This window comes from Zea mays, chromosome 7 (assembly GCF_902167145.1).
Source record: "Zea mays cultivar B73 chromosome 7, Zm-B73-REFERENCE-NAM-5.0, whole genome shotgun sequence".
Classification (NCBI taxonomy): domain Eukaryota; kingdom Viridiplantae; phylum Streptophyta; class Magnoliopsida; order Poales; family Poaceae; genus Zea; species Zea mays.
The window spans coordinates 135,555,774-135,575,758 of NC_050102.1; the positions used below are offsets into that span (position 1 = coordinate 135,555,774).

Sequence of the window (19,985 nt, forward strand, 5' to 3'; positions counted from 1 at the left end):
CGGCGGCGGTGAATTCGATCTAGCTTGGTGGAGATGACAGTCGTCGACTGCATGCCCGTTCGACGGCGAAATGGAAAAGAAGACGACGACAAGAGCTAGAGACGTGTTTACACGGTTCGGTTTTGGTACTACTGTACCGTACCAGGGGGTGAACGGAGAAAGTGGAGGGAAAAAAAAGGCGAAGCAAAAGGGGCGAGGGCGACACATGGGTGCCGCGATGCTGGGCTGCGTGCGCGCATGATGGTGTTGGTGTGCGATTGGCTGCCATGCATGGATCTTTCTAAAGCTAGCTCCACCGATCGAATTAGAGGATACTTGATAATAAAAAATTCGTGCCGAAATGGATATAGTATTATACAACCCCGACATGACAACCCATGCAAAAGTGGCAACAATCTGCGCTGCTCTCAGCTCTGGTTGCTGCTGTTCACCCTATCTAGATGTCGCCCGATATGTCAGTAAGATAAGTATCTAGGCCAAATATTTTTACTACAGATTTTTCTGACCGCTCAGGTCATAAATATTTTTTTTATAAAAAAATCTATATTAAACAAGAATTCCTGCTAGCTATATATTTTATGATATAAAGGGTTGAAATATACATACACAAACATGGATGCTCAGGTGTTATGCTTTTAGCTATCTCTGATTTTCAATATAGTAACCAAAACTGCTAATTACACTTAAGAATATAGCCACCATATGTGCCTACCTTCTCAATCACATTTTTTTGTCGAGAAGGTCAACGAGACGATCCATGTCCTATAGAGAAGTGTGTCTTGCTGCCAGAAGTGTGCCTAAAATACAACCTTAAGTAGGCGTGACCAACCCCATAAGCTCTAATAATAACACAACAGGATAAACAAAAAAAGCCATTACCACCAAGACACCAACCCTGTCTATGAAGATTGTTATGCAACAGATTAATAGGTACTCGTATACCTTCTCTCATCCATGTCAAAAGATATCAAGACATAAGTGACGACCAACGCCATTACGGTGGCAGCACATAGCATCATTGTTGTGGTTTAGAACACATGACAAATAAAGTTGTAGGTCTAAAGAGTTGGGGTGGTTGGACACGTATGTGTTCATCATCCGTGAAACTATACCTACCTTATTCGGCGCTCGCCCAAGTCAGGTGTGTGCGCCCTAACGGCTAGAGAGCCATTTATGTGTTAGCTCTACACAGAAATTCATGGAGCCTCTAGAATGTGGTGCCGGAGAGTCTTATCGTGTTAGTATATATGGCCTAGATGAATTTAGCTTAGAGCGGTTGTGGTTGGGGTCAACCTGGTTCTCGCTTTTGGTCGATCTAAGTTTGGTGGCCTGACTTTGGTCGGGATAACTAGGTCAGTGTTTGCTTGGGTGATCTAGGTTAGGGCCTAACCTGGTTAGAATAACCAAGTTAGGGCATGTTTGGGTAATTTTGGATTGGAGTGGATTAGGCTGGTATGAGGTGTATTGAAGTGTAATATGAACTATTTTTTCTCTCAATCCCTTTAAAACACTACAATTCACTCCAATCCCTTCTTACCCAAACAAAGCCTTAGGGTTTACTTGGGCGATTGAGGTTAGGTGCTCACACCGCATAAACTTGAGTGGTAAATGGTACTATTGTGACGGTAGGATGGTCGTGGCCATAACACCTTTGAAAACATACTTTTAGCGTGGCAGTACGAGCTCTTGTCATGACGTTTGTTGGTGACAAATGTGTGTATGGCTACGCTAACTATCGGTGCATGTACCACATCTTGCTACAAAGTCGGGCGTATTGCCACATGCCCACAAGCAAGCCCACATACTTGGTAACGAATCTCTATATGCTTGCGATAAACGCCAATAGTTGCAACACTGGTTGACACGCAGATCAGCAGATGCCGCTGCCGTTGCTCCATGCAGCTGGTCTTCATGTAGACAGCAGCTTATTAACAGTATTGACGTAGTTTACTCGCTACTAATAACTTATAAAAAGTTCCTCCTGCCGCAGCTGGTCCTTTGACTGATCAACGTAACATGAATCTCACTGTACTCCGCACATGCAACGTACGATGCAAATATATGTGAACCCATGTAGTACAGGGATTGCATTCTGCTAGTTACCACGAGCCTTTTTTACTGGTGTCGCACGAGCTCCCCGCAGGGAAGTTACTGTAACACTGCAGTGGCCAGTGCATGCTTGGCTTTTTACTGCTGGATCAAGCCCGGCTTTATCCGACAGCACGCACGGCAGTCGGCAGAGAGAAAGAGAGAGGCCCCACCTCCTGACCCCAACGCAGAGACGCAGGCCATGCATGCATGCATGCGGCATGCCCTACACCGGGCGGGGCCGGCGCGCGTGTAGGCGTTGATCCGTCGTCGGCCCCGGCCGCCTCGCCGTTGCGCGTGGCACCTTTTGCAGATCTCGCAGCAGGACGTGCCGCCACTGTTGGCACGTGCGCGCGTGTCAGGGCACACGTGAGCGGTACCAGGCCCAGCGTCCAGCGATGGTCCCCGGCACGCGCGCGGAGGCGACGGGGGCGGTCGAGCGGCGGCCAGGCCCCGCCGCGTCGAGCGCGCGCTCGATCCGCTCACCCGACCGGCGCCGCGAGCCCGCGCGGCCGGATGTTGGTTGCATGCGCAGCGCTTGGTCGCTTGGACCGCGGACGTGGCGGGTGCGGGCGCCGGGGTTCGTAGTGGCCGGCCCGGCCGGGCCACCCCCCCCGTTCTGCACACGCGCACGGGCCCTTGTCTCCCGCTCTGGCCTGGTCTGCCTTGTGCTAGCGAGCTAGCTGATCATGCATATCGCGTCGCGCGTACGTGACCATACGCTAGCTGCGCGCTGAGCCGCTGACTGGTGACTGGTCTCGATCGTCTCCGCCGGTCTCTCTCTTTCCCTTCTCCCACAGGCAGCGCATCCAAACCATGAACCGCTTAAAAAGGAGCCTGCCAACAGCAACACCATTCCCAGCGAAGAAATAGGCGTAGGGCGGTAGGGCCAAGGCCGCCCAAAGTGTAGCAGGAAGTTGCACGAGGACGCCGTTTCTCCCTCGCAAGTTAGGCCGGCACCCACTAGGAAGCAGCCAGCAGGTGGTGACACGTGTTCTGCGTATACACGAGGCGTGCTATAGAAAACAAGCGGGCTGCGGCCGAACGCGGCACGCCCTGTCGCCGTCGTCCGAATCGCGACGGATGTCAAACGGACATCAATTCGCGCGCCACACTCTCTAATGCACGCGCTTTAGGTGACAGCAACTGTACAGTCCACACAGACGGGCATGCGCATCAGTTGACAGATGGGCACACTTCGTCAGTGAACACGGCCGGGGGGCGGTGGTTGGAGGCGGAGGAGGGGGGCTGGAGCGGCGCATGTGCATGCCCCGTCCTGCCTGCCAGTCTGATCGTCCCGCGGAACCACCGCCAGATCCACCTCTCTCTCTCTTGGAGCCCCCAGCGTACGTGGAGTCGTGGACCACGCATCGCCCAGCGGCGCCTTTTACGTGCGGCCGGGCTCGCCGTCACGAGCCTCCACACGGCACCGAGCGCAGGCACGCGACACACGGTCACATCTCCACGCACGCACGCACGCACGCACGCGTCTCCTGTGGTACGTGGAACGTGGCGTGTTTCGACGTGGTCTTGGGTACGCGTACGGCCGCACGCGCGCTCCTCCATCGGATACCGCACGATGCGAGGCGAGTAGGCCTGCAAATGGGGTCGATGTAAATGAGTATTTTAGGTGGGTTTAAGAAATGATTTTGTTTTGGTGGGTTGTGATGTGTTTTAATTATTAACAGGTTGGGTGGGTTTATTTTATATTGCGGGTCAAAATGGTTGATACCCATGGGTATAGATGTATTTGTATAGGTATGGGTTTCTATGGGTATTCACCAATCACACTACCACCCTAATCAGTACTATTTTATTTCAGGTTTAGAGAAGTCTTTGATTTATTTAGTCACACACAGCACACTATACTATGCCATTTTATCAGTACCATTTTATTTGAAAATGTGACCAACTATAAAGTTGCATAACTTTTTGAGATCTACAAATTCTATTTTAATAGTTTCTACATCCGATGCCGTTTACAAAATTTGAATTTTAAATTTGAAAACTTCACACGAATTTTTCAATGATAAGATGATTTCAAATAAAAAAGTTGACAATTACAAAATTTCATTACATTTCAAGACCTACAACTTTTATTTTGGTGGTTTTTCATCCGAGGTAGTTTGAAAAATTCAAATTTCAAAATTCAAACATAGTTTTGCATGACAAGATGATTTCAAACCAAAACATTGTCAACTACAAAGTTTAATAACTCTTCAATACCTACAACTTTCATGTTGGTGATTTTTTCTTTTGAGGTTGTTTTCAAAATTCAAATTTTAAATTTTTAAAATTCAGACATAGTTTTCGTTGAAAATATGACTTCAAATGAAAAAGTTGTCAACTACAAACTTCTATAACTTTTCAAGATCTACAAAGTTTATTTTGGTTGTTTGATCATTTGTTCATCTCACATGATAGTTCTAACAATATGCACAAATTCTATACATATCTCTCGTAGTTCCATAAACTACGAGAGAGATATAGGTTTTATGAACAAATTTATTTTTAGTTTGTCATATGAAGAAATGTTCAAAATATAAAATGTACATCATGATGAGTTATACAAATTTGAGGTTGTTTATTTTTCTTTTGAGGTTGTTTATTTTTCTTTTAAACATAGATGGATTAAGGATCCTTAACATATGTTTTTTGTTATTTTCTCGAGATCTAAATGTTCATTGACCAAATTTGTCACTGTGTATGCAACTATGTTTTTGTATGTCACTAAAACTACCTATAAAATTATCACTGTGTATCAGTGTATGCAGTTGGCTTGATGTGAGACAATAAGCTAAACCCACGGGTTTTCCTTGGGTTTCCACCCAATTACGGGTTGGTTTGGGATCTGTTGACGCCTTCCGCGCTCAATTTGGTGCTCAACAGGATCAATATTGTTATTGGATGGGTTGGGTTTAACTTTCTTATAGTATTTTTGGTTGGGTGTGGGATGGATATCAAAGTAATTAGATTTGGGTATGGGTGGGAGTGGATTGGACTTTTTGCCATTAGCAGGCCTAGATGCGAGGCGTGGAGTTTACGTGCCGCCGTGCGCGCATCCGGGGCGATCGGCGCGGCGTGCCACGTGCGGTGAATTCGCCCGGAAGCGAGCGGTCGGCGGAGGGGACGCATTGCGTACGGTGGATCCATACCCATCGTCTTCCTGCTGCTGGTCTTTATTTTTTGCGCGGTGAAAGGGTGGGGGGTTCGGAGGAGCAGATAGCTTGGTAGCCGCTTTTTTTTTCACCGAGCGAGGAGGCTCATGCTTCCGGCGGTCGGTTTCAGCGGATCCGTTTTACCGACACCACGGGTCGAAAAGATGGAAAGCGAAAGGCCAGCGGGCTAGCCGGCTAGAGGCGCCGCAGCGACAGCGAGAGAGAGGGAAAAAAACTAAAGCTGAGCCGCGAACTAGGAAAAGGCACGATGAGGAGCTGCCGTGGACGTGGCTCCTCGACGACTCTAGTTATATTCGTTACCGCAAACGTTGTACGGCCAGTAACGAACTTTTGTTGTTGCAGTGCCCACATCTCGGTCGGTCGCTCCTGTGAAAAAAGGTAGGGGCACGCCACGATCCAGATCGTTTCTCCTGTTAACTTATCTACACACAGCCTGAAGCTTTGATGGAGCCATGAAAGGGGAGGCTCGCAGCCATGAATGGGGCAGGAGTGGCCAGGCCCGAATCTGGAGCACATGCGTGGCCCGGTGGCCGTCTCCATCCACGGGATGCCCGCAATTCCCGGCCTCATTGTCATGTGCCTCCCCAGTCCCCACCTCTCCAAACCGTCACGTGACCCATAGTCCGCAGTCCACGTCGCCGCCCACCCCCTCCCCTCAAATCTGAAATCCAATCGACTCATTAACCCCGGAGCTCGGCAGAGAGAGAGCATCGGCACGGCGCGGTGGTTGATTAACCAGAACCAGAAGCCAGCACGTGCGCGCCGGGGCTGGTCCGCCGCCTGGGTCTGCGTACATATGCGTCTGTCTGAGCGGGCGCCGCGAAGGAAACTGACGGGGGGCTTTGCTTGGCGTATAAAGCGTCTCGCGAGCGCCTACCGGCAGCCATAGCTGGTGAGTAGTAGTAGTATACTGGAGGAGGAGGAGGAGGAGGAGAGGGAGAAGACGAAGCGAAGCCAGGGCAAGGTCGTCGGAGCCGGAGAGGGAGGAAGGTGGAGAACCTCTACCTGCGTCACGTGACAACTGTCTCCTGACCCACAGGAGCGGCGGACTCCCTCTGCTCGCCGCGCGCGGCCTGTTCCGGTTCGGTCGGCGGCCGACGGCCGGCGGCGGAGGCAGCAGGAAGCTACTGTACCAACCGGCCCAAGAGAATTGCGGGTCCAGAGGCAGTGATGGCGGGGCGCTACGATTGACGTGCTACGATTATGGGCATCCAAGGTACGTACAGGAGCACGCGCGCATGGGCATGTATGGCCTGTCGATCTTGTGTGCTGCTGCGTGGCTTTCGTTCGAGTCATTGGCGGACACAGGGGAAATTAACCTCCGCCGCGCGCAGGGAACAAGGCGGCGACGCACGAGCACGACTTCCTCTCGCTGTACGCCGCCGCCGCCGCCAAGGACGCTCCTCTCCTGCTACACGACTCCAAGGCGCCGCCTCCTTCTCAAGGTCCGCACGCACACACTGCAGCCTTCATTCTCCCTTCCTCTCACGCCAATTCTACTCCCTCTCGTTGGACCTCCGCGCAAGCAATATAACATCTGCCTGTTGCAATTCCTTGTTTCCTGCCTGGATCAAACCGGGGAAGAAAACCTTGCAAGCCAGCTTGTAGTAAATGACTAATTAATTAACCAATCAAATTAGCATGTTCCTCGCACTGACGCGTGATGATTGGGGTTCATTTAACTAGTAGTATGTAATAAAGTACAGCACCCTATAAATTTCGTGCAATTTAAGCTGGACGGCGATAAGAAGCGACAACCAAAAGCAACGGCGGATCACGTGTGCGTCGGACGCAAGGAGCCGTCGACGGGCGGCCTTCCGTCCCATCTGTCCGGGCCCACCCACCCCGCCCCGACCCGACCCACGGGCTGGCTGGCTTTATTCATGCTTAAGCCGCATGGAAATGTTTTTATACGAACAATCGCGTGTTGATTTTCATTCGTTCTTCTTACGGCTATTTTTTGTTTTGTAAGGGAAAGTTTCTTATCACTGGCTACCGCCGATAATAAAAGTTACTGCGTATGTATATATATACAGGTAATTTCCTCTTGAAGACGCACGACTTCCTGCAGCCGTTGGATCAGAAGCCGGGAGCGCCGCCGGAGCCGTCGCCGCTGCCCGCTTCCGCCGCGGAGAGCAGGCACCAGCCGCAGCAGCAGGTCGTCGTCGCGAACCAGCACGCGCTGCCCCTGCCCGGCGGCGTCGGCACCTTCAGCATCAGCCCCGCGCCCGTGTCCGTCGCGCTGCCGGCGGCCGTCGTCAAGTCGGAGCCGCCGTTCGTGCTCTGGGGCCAGCCTGCCGCGACGCTCCATCCGGGCGCGCGAGGTACTTGTCCATCGTAGAGATTTTTCTTTCTCAAATTGTTATTTAAAGGGTTATTTACATAAAAATAGTACCAAAATATCTACCCCGAAGAATAGGAAAAGGATATATAGGGCCTGTTAAGTTGCTTACACCGTTTCGTCTATAGCGACATAGCGAATGCACACGCCACACAAACACGGCGCCGCGGTCGCACTGTCGCATGGGTTACTCGTGCTCTGGGGACGTGGGGTTTGCCGTTTGCGTGCCTGTCTCAAGTCTCAACAGTGCATGGAGAGCTAGAGCGAGACTCTACTCGTACGTCCCTACTCTACAGAGAGTGGGGTGGCCCGTGCATGTACACCTTCAAGCAGACCGGGCCCATTTGGGGCCCATGTTGGCCGTGCACCTTCAGCCTCGTGTCGTGTCACGTCCCGTCCTCTGTCTCGCTCGCAAGACCCACCCCACCCACGTGACCTCCAGGTGCTTGCCCGCCGGGCCCGGCCCACTTAATGGCCGAGCCGCCGGCTACATCCACGCCGGACGCTAGCTGCCACCGGCCCAACCACTCACCGACATGTGGGGCCGAACGGCTTCCGCCTGGCGCCTGCGCCATTCTTCGATAACTGTTTGCGAAATAAAAAAAAAATAGTAGCAAAAGCTAAAGGCGGGCGCTTTTGTGTGTTTCTTGTGTTGTGGGTCTCTCCACCACCACCAGCAGGGCACCAGCAGCAGTGGGCGCTCCCCTTCGCCGGCGCCGGGCAGGTCAGGCTGCCGCCGCAGCAGGCGCCTCCGGATAGAAAGGGCCGGGGCGGCGCCGGTGGCGGCGTCATGGAGTCTGGCTCCAGATCCAGCGGCGGGGCGGGGTTCGACGACGACGACGGCCTCACGACGCGCCGCGAGGTCTCCTCTTCGCTCCAAGGTACCTCAATTCCGCTGAATCTATGCGAAATTCCTCCTCGTGTTGCTCTCGACTCCAGCGACGATACAAACCTCGGTTTTTTATCTAGATATTTGACGGTTTCCGCCCATTCCTTTTTCAATTTTTTTAAAGACGCCCCGTCCTTGTTCTCATCGGGGGTAGTGTTCCGTGTTCGTGTAGCAGAGTTAACGGTGAGGAAGAGGATGACTGGTGTGGAAGGGATGAGTCCGCACGCGCTGGTGGCGACGGGCGCTGGCTGGCAGTGGCAGCCGGCACACGTCCACCGGCTGCATGCGCACCTCCTCGTCTCCGGCCGCCTCAGCGGCTCGCCTACCCTTGCCGCCCTTACGCTGCTGCGCGTCGCCTGCCGTGTCCCAGCGTCCCCTTGCCTCCGCCCGCTCGCCCACCATCTGCTCGACCGAATTCCCCACCTGTCCCCGCACCTCCTCCACGCCGCAGCGCGCCTCGCCTCCCGCCTCCGCCTGCCTTCCCTCGCGCTGCGCCACTACCTTGCTCTACGTGCGCGCCATCCGGCCTTCCTCCCGCCCGCCCCTGCCATCGCCGACGTGCTGAAGTCCGCCCCTGGCCGGGCAGCACATGCCCACGCGTTGCGAGTTGCCGCACACGCAGTGGATGCTCGTTTCCTTGACAACACGCTCATCTCCATGTACTTTGCCTGTGGCGACGGCTGGAGCGCACGCCAAGTATTCGAGGGAATGTCTGACCGGGATGTTGTCACATGGACTTCGCTAATATCGGGACTTGTGCAGAACGGCTGCCCCTTACAAGGGCTTCGCCATTTTGCATCAATGATGCACAGTGAGGTGTGCCCTGACTTTGTGTTGCTCATATCCGTCCTCAAAGCCTATATGGAGCTCGATGACTTTCCTGGTGCCACAGCAGCCCATGCCTTAGTGGTCAAGAGTGGCTTTGACAATGAACTAGATGTGATAATTACTCTGACAGCCATGTATGCTAAGTTTGGGTGCATCGTGTCTGCTAGGACACTCTTTGACAGGGTGCCAACCCCACGGGTGAATGTGGTCCTTTGGAACGCCATGATATCAGGTTATTCTAAGAATGGACTTGCCAATGAAGCCGTGCAACTTTTCAAGCAGACGAGGAAGGTTGCAAGGAGCATGACCCCTGACTCTGTCACTTTGCGATCGGTGATCGTGGCTTGTGCTCAGCTTGGATCCGTAGAACTTGCAGAATGGATGGATTGCTATGTCCAAGGCAGCAAGTACAGGGATGATGTGCTTGTTAACACAGCGCTCATCGACATGTATTCCAAGGCAGGGAGCATCGCCCGTGCACATACAGTCTTTGAACGTATGGACGTGCAGGAGCGGGATGTGGTCGTTTGGAGTGCTTTGATTGGTGGTTACGGGGTGCATGGTCATGTCAAGGAGGCTGTTGCCCTGTTCGATGACATGAAGCATGCTGGGGTGAAACCGAATGATGTGACATTCCTGGGCCTCCTGTCAGCTTGCAACCATGCCGGTGCTGTGGATGAAGGGTGGAGCTACTTCCATTCAATGAAACGTGACTATGGAATTGAGCCCCGGCACCAGCATTATGCCTGCATAGTGGACCTGCTTGCTCGTGCTGGTCATCTTGATAGGGCTTACCGGTTTATAATGGACATGCCCATCAAGCCAGAAATGAGTGTGTGGGGTGCGTTGCTTCATGGTTGCAGGATGCATGGGCGCTCAGACATGGCGTTGGCTGAGTGCGCTGCGCAGCATATTTTTGAGCTGGAGCATTCCAACGCAGGGCATTATGTGCAGCTTGCAAACCTGTATGCATCTGCCGGGATGTGGAGCCATGTTGCTGGTGTCAGGGTGTCCATGAGAGAGAGGGGCATTAGCAAGGCAACAGGGTGGAGCTCCATTGATATTAATGGAGAGATGCACTCCTTCCATGCAGGGGATCATTCACATCCTAGGGCTGCTGAGATTTTTGCCTTGCTTAATCTTCTTTCTCCAACTCCATTTGAGAGTGGAGGCGGATAAGAATTTTTTGAATGCTCTTTTCTTCCATCATTCTTGCTGAGGGAGCATATGTAATGTTTTAATTTAACATGAGGCAAACTAGGTCATATCCCATAATTCTTTCCTTTGGTGTCCCAGCCTCATAATGGATTCTCGTGTATCCCTCCTTGCCATAACACAACCATGGTAGGGCACTCATATCATCAAATGAGCATGGTATACTATGGAAATTTTGCTTCACAAAAAGTTGTGCACTTTAATTTAATTGGAGTAAGAAGGGGCTCACATGTCATTCTCTGCAATGTTTTGTACTAACGGATAGTGTTTGTGTCAACAGATTTGACAGTAAGGGTGGACCGGAAGGGTGGGAGCTGCAGCGATGGTGGTACGGATCAGCGGCCAAACACACCGCGGTCAAAACACTCGGCCACAGAGCAGCGCAGACGCAGCAAGATCAATGATAGGTGCCTTGATGCAGTAATTTAATGACCAATTATAAGGCCTCAAATAAGTTGACCTCTATGGACTGTGTTTTTATATTACTCCACATCATTCCTACAGGTTTCAGATACTTAGGGAGCTGTTGCCACACAGTGATCAAAAGAGAGACAAAGCAACATTTCTCTTGGAGGTAAGGTTTCAACAGGTTTCCTGTTTTATCGAAGAAAATTTTCTCAATTGATTAACACATGATTCCTTCGTGCCATCCTTTCTTATGCAGGTTATTGAATATATACGGTTTTTGCAAGAGAAGGTGCAAAAATATGAGGCAACATTTCCAGAATGGAACCAAGAAAATGCAAAGATGCTTCCATGGGTAATTGCTTCTTTCTCCAGAGCTCCAATGCTTGCTAGTTGCTACTGCTGTCAGGGAAGGAACAGCCAATTCTTGATTGTCTGTGTCTGAATGTAGTTATACATTTTTGCAGTCAAATATGTATTTTCGATCATTCTGGAAAAATGCACAGGCAAGTGTTTGTTGCTAACAATGCATTTGCCTTACTGAATCATTAATGATGTATCAATAATTTCCGACCAACATCTTATGCATTCTTGTTATCCTTGTGCTGCAGAGTAAAGGCCAAATCTCAGGAGATTCCCCGCCTGACCCTTCACATTTCATGAGAAATGGATCCTCCCCTGGATCTAATTTCACTGGGAAACTTGATGATAATCACAACATAGTGACATCTGCAGCTGCATCAGGGGCACAGGATCAGGTAGAAACCGACCACATGGCTAGCGGATGCTACAGATCAGCAGAAACTACGGCGAATTTTACAAGTATGATCGATGGTCCACATGATTTTAGCAATATTCTCAGAAGTGCTTGAAACTAGAAGCGCCACTGGTTACTTATGAGTCTTCTTTATATGCAGATAATGCTATGTCTCAGTCCCAACCTCAATGGACTGGTCCGTCCCCTGTGGATGACTCTGCAGTGAACAGTGAGACGCTTAACAACCAGCAGTTGGTGATTGATGAAGGAACAATCAGAGTGTCCAGTAACTATTCCCAAGAGTAAGTCGCAAAGAATATGAGTTATATTTTGCTCATTCCGTTCAAAAATGCTTGCCACATTTGATTATGCATAGTCATTGGTGCATATCTTTGAGTACAAAATTTTTCTTGGCAACATGTTCTTAGCCTTAATCCTTAAAATTTATGATATTTTGCTAGTATTTGTCAATACAATTATACACATATAACTTGCATATTTTCAAACTAATCGATTTAAAAGTTTGATTTTTTTAAGGTTTGACTAAATCTTGTCCTAAACAACATAACCCAACAGACTACTACTTTTCTCTCATAAGCTCTCATTCTTATTGTTAAGTCTTTTTTTTCCTGTTTAGTGGGTCCACCATTAGGTTTTCCCACCATAAATTTCTTGCTATTTCTCTTTGTACCTTGGTTCTTTCAGAATATTAGCTCAGAAAGCACTTTGTGTTTGGGCATGGGCAGCTAATGATTTGTTATCTTCGCCGAAGATAAATGTATGTTGATACATCTTTTCTTTTATTTGGGACAGGTTGCTTAACTCGTTGACTCATGCCCTTCAAAGCTCAGGTGTAGATTTGTCCCAAGCCAACATCTCTGTGCAGATCAACATGGGAAAGCGTGCCGCCAAGAGACCCGCTGCTGGTGTATCCAGCAACTCCAAGGTACAGTACCCCGACCATATGAACAGGTGTTCATTTAGAAGATAGCATTCCAGCAAGACGACTCATTTTAGGTTTGAGATGGGAAATACGCAACGGCCTTTTCACAATTAAAAAATGGGCATGGTTTTTTTACGATGGAAATATGTGCCTGCTTAGTACTTGATATATGCATATAACTTGTGAGTCTTTAGCAGTGTTCTGTACAAGCGGTGGAAGCTCTGAAATATCATCTCACAGGCATCTGGAAGCTCTGAACATTTTGCATCTGCATCATTCGTCCACGCTGATTTATGATTTTGACATGGGACTTGAATCCGGCGCAGGAACCAGCTGATCCGGCATCTAGCAACGAATTAGGGCATCAGTTGACGCTGTCGGGTGCCGGTGCCGACTGCCTCTCTCACGCAACAAAGCGGCATAAACGGAGCAACAGCTGATGGCCGCTCTCCCTCACCTCGCTCCCCGACCGACGGACGGACGGATGACGGATTGGTGACATTCTTCTTTTCCCTCCCAGCCAACGGGGAGGCTCGTGGATTGGCTGGCTGGCTGTACATTGTGTGCTGTGCTTGGTGACAAGCTGAGACCTCCGGCGTATTCTTTGATTCGATCACCCCCGCGCCCGCCATCCCATTGTTTACGTAGAGAAGAGGAACCGTGGAGCTTTTCATCGCGGATTGTGAAGCCGCTCTTGTACACAGGCTTCCATTCAATGTGAGAAGCTTCCCCCTCCTTGACACATCTCCGTGTTGTAGACCTGTAGCCACCTGTAAGATATGTGATGATGCCCAACAATCAACTCTGCCAGACCACTGGCTAGTCGAGTTGTTGGGTTACTTTATGTACGGTGTTCTGTTATGCTGGGAGTGTAATTGCCCCGCCGTCTCAGTGAACTGTTCGTCAGTTGTGTGCTTGTTTGTCCAACGGTTTACTATGTGAGAATGTGTGGGAATTCGTGGACGGATCCCGTCGCAGCGGCGGCGGCAAGCGTGGGAGACGTATGGAGCCCGAGTCGAGATACGATCGGGGTCACTAATGCCAAATGTTGCGAGGGGTGATGATTTGACCAAGCGAGGATAAGGCTAGCTTTTTGGTAGTGGGGCGGACTAGTGGCTGCTGCGGCCTGCGGTGCAATATACCATCAGGTGTTTTATAGTCGTCAAGCCCACGCACTGCGTGGCGCGACCAAGCAACGCATCACCAGTATTTTACTGCGATACACCGGGGCAGTTGGCTATAGACTATAGTGATTCGATCACTAATGGTGATGCCAACTGGTTGGATTTTGGTGGACTCAGCACGCCTGCCTGAGACAGACATGCGACTTTGCGAGTAGAGACTGGTACCCCGTCGCGATCATGCGCCGCTCGATCGGCACTGCGAAAACTGCACGGCGGCTTGGAGTTGGAGATGCATGGGGCCCCGACAAAGCGCTGACCGAACCACCTCCCACCCATGAGGGATCAAACTCGCACGCCGGCGTGGGGGCAAGGCGATCTCGCGTTCAGATGCAGGTACGCCGACGCTGTCACTGCTCACGCTACGAGCGCCGTGCCATGCCACCACGAGCGCTGTATGTATGTAGCGACAAAAAAACTCTCTGCGCACGGACCGATCACTCGTCATTCCGACGCTGACGACGGCGCATGTACTACCGGTACGCGCCCCGCTGCTGCACGTGTGCTGTTGCGTGCACACAGCACAGACCGGTGGCTTGAGTCCCAAGAGACGACGATGGCGGCTTCCAAGCTAGGGCAGCCTATCAAAGTCGCGTCGGCACATGCTACCCCCTATGTACTTGTCACGTACTCCTCTTGTGCGTACCAGAGCACTTGTTGGGCTTCAGGCCACCGCGGTGGAAGAAGAAGAGCCCAGGTGCTTGTCCGGTCAGGAATGGATTCAACAGAATTCGAAGAGATCTAGATCCTTTTGCTAGTCAGAACTGAGTAAAAGGATTTTTAATCTTCCCTAATCTCTTCTCCTGATCCTAGTGCAACCGAAGAACACAGTGTACAAGATAGTCCGAACTGTAATCATAAAATATCATTTTTCATATCTATTCATCATCTATTCTTATTTTTTACCAACTAAGAAACACTCAAGTGCACATAAAACAACGGCGAACAGTGCAAGAGAAAGACGGCGACTGCCCACATATCTGTGGAGAGAGAAGGTTGCCCCCTTAGAGCATCTCCAAGAGGTTAGCTAAATAGCTTGTCAAGCTAAATTTTAGCTACTTAATAGCATAATAGCTCTCCAACAGAGTAGTCATTTAACTTGCTAAGATATCTGACTCTCTAAATTAACTCCCTCACTAGCCAAATTTAGCTAGCAACTCTCGCTAGCCAAGCTAAATTGTATTTTAGAGAGTCTGTTGGAATGAGGTATTATATACACAGTTTAATATTTATGGAGAGACAAATAGAGAGTCAAAAATAAAGAGTATCTTAGAGATGCTCTTACACTGTACCAGGTAGAGGGCCGTTTAGCGCGCCGTTGCAGGTGACGCGCTCACGCGTCACCCTAAATTGCTAGAGGGGTAGGGGAGGGGAGGTCGGCGGGAACCGTTGAAAGGCCTACAAGATAGCGGGTTGAAATCCCAGCAGCGCGCGCATACATGTGCCTCCGTACACATATATATATATATCGCTCGAGGAGAAACAGGACGGTTGCGGTGTGTTTCAGGCACTGCCATCACGTACGGATGCAAACAGATATACCTCCGTCTCAAAGTCAATCACCTCTACCAGTCTACTCCAACGACTTTTTCACGACGATTCTGCTGCTGTTGTTATTATCTTCACGACTTCGTCTGCTGTACACAAGAACAACAACGAAAGGGTCTGCTTATTCTGAACAGAAAAAAGAATCGGCGAACCACCGTTCCATGAATCTGTGTACCGAATCCTAACTCACATGCTCGTTCAACCGGACCGAACGCGAGGCCCTCCTCGTCCGTTTACGTTTACCCTCTGCCAACGCAACGCTGTCGAATGCGCTATTAGTCTATTACATATACATGTGGTTCTGGACTCCGAAAGCCCGCGCATCATCCACTGTACTGTATTGTACCGCGGGAGCGCGGGTATCACAAGGCGGAGACATCTTCCGGCTGGTGCAGGCACTCGTGCGGGTTCGCGTAGAAGTAGTCCTCTTCCTTGGGTCTGTCAGGAACCGTCTGCCTCCTGGACGGTTCGCCCATGCGGCTGGTGTGCGACGCCATGACGGCAGACGAGAAGTCGGTCCAGCGCAACGTGCCGTTCCTGTACTCGTCGACGAGCTCGACGATACGCCTCCGGTCCAGCAGCACCGTCTTCCGAAACCCCAGGTACCTGCGCTCGCAAGAACAGGACGTGCGTGTGTTCCCGTCAGCAGCACCGTTTTTTTATCGAGAGCTATGCCGTGGCACCTCAGTCTGAGTCTCAGTCTCACACAGTACCTACCTGCGATGGCCTTCTACGACCTTGGCCATGTTGCCGTCGTAGGTGGGTATGAAGACATCGCTCTCCAGGGACACCATGTAGTCCAGCGCAGCCATCTGGGAGGAGTGGTTCTGGAACAGGCCGACTTCCCAAGGCAACAGCGTCTCCTTTCTAACCTGCTCGCTCGTCCACGCCACAGAACTAGATACTTTTAGGAACCCAGCCATGACAAACATTAGGACGCGCTGAGAGCTAGCTAGCGTCGATGCATGGTGGCGGTGAAGAACTGACCACGTTGGGATAAGCCGAGGTGAGCGCAGCCATTCTTCTCTGCCCGCCGTATATTTCGCCTGCGGCAATGTAGATCTGGTAGCCGCGGTCAATGCCGAGCGCCTGCAGCACCAGCGCGGTCTCCTCCGGCGTTAACGGACACAGCCCGTCTTTCCTCTTGGCGTCCGAGTCGATCACTTTCTCCTTCCACCATGGGTAGGCATATCTATAAAAGATCAAAATACAATTTTTTATATTTTTTTTATTTTGCACACAAAAATAGGTTATGAAAAACACACCCTGGGGAAATCTTGGGGAGGGGGACGTCACGAGGACGATGTAGCTCTACCTCATCTTCGTGAGCTCTTGAGCCTCCATGCTGCTGCAACCGTGCGTGCATCCGGAGAAGGCAAGCATGTCCATCTCATACCGCAAGTGAAGGACCACAAAGGGCCCGTTCCGGCGAAGAGCTCGAACCAGGCGTCTGCCCAGATCCTCGATTTCAGGGGTAAATCTCAGGGCATTGTAGTTGACGCGACACCGCAGTCTCTGCATCTCCACGGGCAGGCCGTTGTTCGCGAGCCGGGCATCCGTCCTGTTCAGGTGAACGACCTTGTACTTCTTTACCAGAGGCAGAATCTGTTTTTTTTCCCCACCACCACACCACCCAATGAAACAAACAGTCTTCACCTGGTTTCGGATTCGGTTTCAGCTCGCGATGTTAAGGAGGACGCGACCGAACCTGACGGCGGTAGTAGCCGATGTCGGACCAGCTGACTGGTGGCAGGGACCGGAGGGATCCCATCTCCACTCTTCTCTTGAGCCTCGGAGGCAGCTGCTTCAGGATCCGGACCTCGTCTCTCAGCGACGCTATGAAGTAGTCCACGTCAAATATGTCTTGGAAATCGCTGCGAAAGAATAAACCGAAGAAAACGGTTCTTTTTAGAAAGGGAACAGAAAAGAGAATCGGTATAGAAAGAAAGAAAGGAAAATAGTACCTGGGATCAGCCCAAAATGAAGCCTTATCCAACTCCGGTACGATGAGAGTAACGTTCAGATACCTTGCGATGGTTACCATGTCACAAATCTGTCTCAACAACAACAACAAGAAATAGGTGGAACCTTGAGGCCTGAATTTTCAGTATCAGACACATTATAAAGCTTAACGATGGCAGACATTCATAGATGTAACTTGTGACAATTGTATTTAGATTTCGATACACAGTGCTTACTGCTGCTCGCATCTGGTTAAGCCCGCCGTTGCAGGAGACCATCAGATAGCCGTTGTTCCTGTAGATTCCTGCACGTAGTATTGGTAAAAATCAAACGATCGTCCATGCTTTTACTGGTGCCTTGACGTAATGCGTAGGTACATGAAGTCATGAAAAATACATGGAGCGGTCAAATGGAATTAATCTGCAGAGCTAGGCCGGCAAATAAATTGGCCGGTGACTAGACAAAGCGAACACAGAATTGAATTGGACTAGAAATAACCTACATCGAATACGTACACTGCAACTGAAATGAGAAAGATTAGACAATTCAAAGTTCACTGAGGGGGGAGGTTGTGGGGAGAAGATGATCTCTTCGCGGTAAGAAGGGAGAAACGACTCACACCGAAAGTTCTCAAAGGGGAAGGACAGAACCAAGAAATTCCTGACCAATGGAAGAAGAGAAGCTTGATTCCAAAAACAAAAAAAAAACATGAACCAAGAAGCCACCAACTTACTTTTGGGTGGGAGCACCACCAAAGCGCGCGCTGCCTGCGTCTGGCCGGCGTCCGCCACACGCTCCGATGGCCTCTGCACGACGTGCGGCTGGTTGAGGCAGCCAGGCCACCTGGAGAGCACGCTGGGCGCCCAGAGCTCCCGGTAGGCCGCGAGCTGGACGAGGCACGTCCAGAGCAGCACGGTGCTGGCGCGCGCGACCCACAACCTCACCCGCGCCGACGAACGCCGCGCCTTCTCGGACTTCCCGCCTCCTCCTCCTCCGCCGCCGCCACCCATCTCATCCGAGGCACGACGAACGTCCCTCGTAGAGTCCTAGGCCACCTGAATAGTGTGGTTGAGGCTCTTGCGATCTTCCGTGTCCAAAGCTTAGTTCTTCTCTCTCGGTGGGTGTATTGCCTCGCCTTCCTTTACGATTATCGGCCCGGCCGCCGGCCCTTACCAAGAAAAAAAAAACAGTGTGCGCGCGAGCGGACGTGCCGGCGTGGCCGTGAGAGGTGAGAACTGCGGCGGCGGGGCAGGGGGCGCGTGTCAAGTTCGCGCCCGTGTGGATGGCCGCCCAGCTTGGCTTATTTGTACGCGCACGGGGCCTGTCCGTGTGCAAGAGCCGAGAGGGAGGCCTGAGACCCTGCGTGGGCAGAGGCTACGGGCCTGTGAGGGGAAAACCAATGTGCGGGGTCTGTATGTCGGGGGAACAGTGGACATGGACTCGGTGCAGGAAGCCTCCGGTTTGACTTCAGCACGCGCATTGGACAACTACAGATGCGAGTCGAGTGCATCTAGTTTTGTCCGAACCCAATTTTAAAGCATTAACTAGTGTAGTGCTAATATCTAAAAGATAAATGTTTTAAATTTAAAAGATGTATATTGTAAAGATAGGTTCTCAACAAAGAAAAAGTCTGTTAACGTCGGTTTGTGCTGCCAGAAGATTTTGAGATTGCTAATAAAAATTCCGGCTTATATATAAGATAGACTGAGATATATGAGACTGGAGATATATCAGAGAAAAAACGGGTCATCTGCAACTAGTGACACTGGCATGTGGGGCAGGATTAGGCTATGACCCGCACGGCACTTTTGAATGTTCTGGCCTGCCAAGTGCCAAAGAGAAATAAGATGCCACAAATGGGAAAGTTAAAAAAAAAGGAGTGGATGACAGCCGGAATGTCCGTGGGGCTGCTTCTGTGCATGGATCCCATGGAGCCATCCAAAAACCGAGGGGGGCCTCATCGTCTTCAGCTTGAGAAAGGCCAGTGAGCCACCCCTGGCTGGAGCCAGGCATCGCTTTGCGTATAGGGAGAGGAATGTTTGCTCTGGACCAATCGCTGCGAGATTGCTCTTCTTCTCGCAACGGCATCACATTTGGCGTGCTACCAAACTGGCACTGGGTTGGAGCAATAGCGGTAAGATTCTGGTATCGTCTTCAACAGAAAACTTGTCTGATTATCAGGGTTATACTTGCATAAGCAGCTGGCACGCGGTCGTCACAATTGACACGTAAGGTTTTCTTCTGTCAAACAAACACTTCTGGGAGCAGCTGTCTAACCTAGCCTGAACCTGTCGACTTATTATCGTCTAGGACACGATCAGACATGGCAAGGCGTGAACTGATGAGTCAGTACAGGATGAACCTGACACGCGCGCTCTTGCTCCCCCACTCTCCCCGTTGGTAGCCACCCTTCAAGCGAGCTCTACCACCTAGAGTGCCGTTTCTGCGAAGAAGAGACGGTGCTTTTCACTGTTACTATCTCCTCCCTAAAAATAAAACCATTTCTTAGAACTATGCCAAACTATATTGTACTTGACCAACTTTATGGGAGATGGTAAGATCGTTTACAACACCAAAATAAGCATATTATGCAACGTTATTTCATGATGCGTCTAGTGCTGGTATTGATTTGGTCTCGCAGATATTAAT

General features: G+C 50.8%; 2 protein-coding genes across 8 annotated transcripts; one reads left to right on the forward strand and one right to left on the reverse strand.

The window, feature by feature from the left end:
* Window positions 1-5,745: 5,745 nt before the first annotated feature.
* LOC100191909 (uncharacterized) lies at window positions 5,746-13,555 on the forward strand. 6 transcript variants are annotated; one of them, XM_008652596.2, is made up of 12 exons: window positions 5,748-6,483; window positions 6,602-6,712; window positions 7,304-7,591; window positions 8,289-8,489; window positions 10,821-10,947; window positions 11,045-11,114; window positions 11,205-11,300; window positions 11,413-11,451; window positions 11,557-11,767; window positions 11,863-12,004; window positions 12,516-12,648; window positions 12,972-13,555. In XM_008652596.2, the coding sequence occupies exons 1-12, from the start codon at window positions 6,471-6,473 to the stop codon at window positions 13,083-13,085; spliced, it is 1,545 nt and encodes a 514-aa protein (XP_008650818.1). In that variant the 5' UTR covers window positions 5,748-6,470; the 3' UTR covers window positions 13,086-13,555. The 6 variants fall into 6 exon arrangements, with proteins under 6 accessions (XP_008650819.1, XP_020395878.1, XP_008650818.1 ...); NM_001350318.1 differs by having other exon boundaries at window positions 6,132-6,483; window positions 8,286-8,489; window positions 12,972-13,487; XM_008652597.3 differs by lacking the exon at window positions 11,413-11,451 and having other exon boundaries at window positions 5,746-6,483; window positions 8,286-8,489; window positions 12,972-13,551.
* A 1,919-nt stretch (window positions 13,556-15,474) lies between these two features.
* Window positions 15,475-19,738, reverse strand: LOC100384451 (uncharacterized). 2 transcript variants are annotated; one of them, NM_001176987.2, is made up of 8 exons: window positions 18,070-18,604; window positions 17,573-17,640; window positions 17,339-17,427; window positions 17,083-17,248; window positions 16,690-16,979; window positions 16,362-16,566; window positions 16,092-16,246; window positions 15,479-15,980 (listed from the first exon to the last, which is right to left on the reverse strand). In NM_001176987.2, the coding sequence occupies exons 1-8, from the start codon at window positions 18,344-18,346 to the stop codon at window positions 15,737-15,739; spliced, it is 1,494 nt and encodes a 497-aa protein (NP_001170458.2). In that variant the 5' UTR covers window positions 18,347-18,604; the 3' UTR covers window positions 15,479-15,736. The 2 variants fall into 2 exon arrangements, with proteins under 2 accessions (XP_023156327.1, NP_001170458.2); XM_023300559.2 differs by having other exon boundaries at window positions 15,475-15,980; window positions 17,083-17,427; window positions 18,070-19,738.
* Window positions 19,739-19,985: the final 247 nt, after the last annotated feature.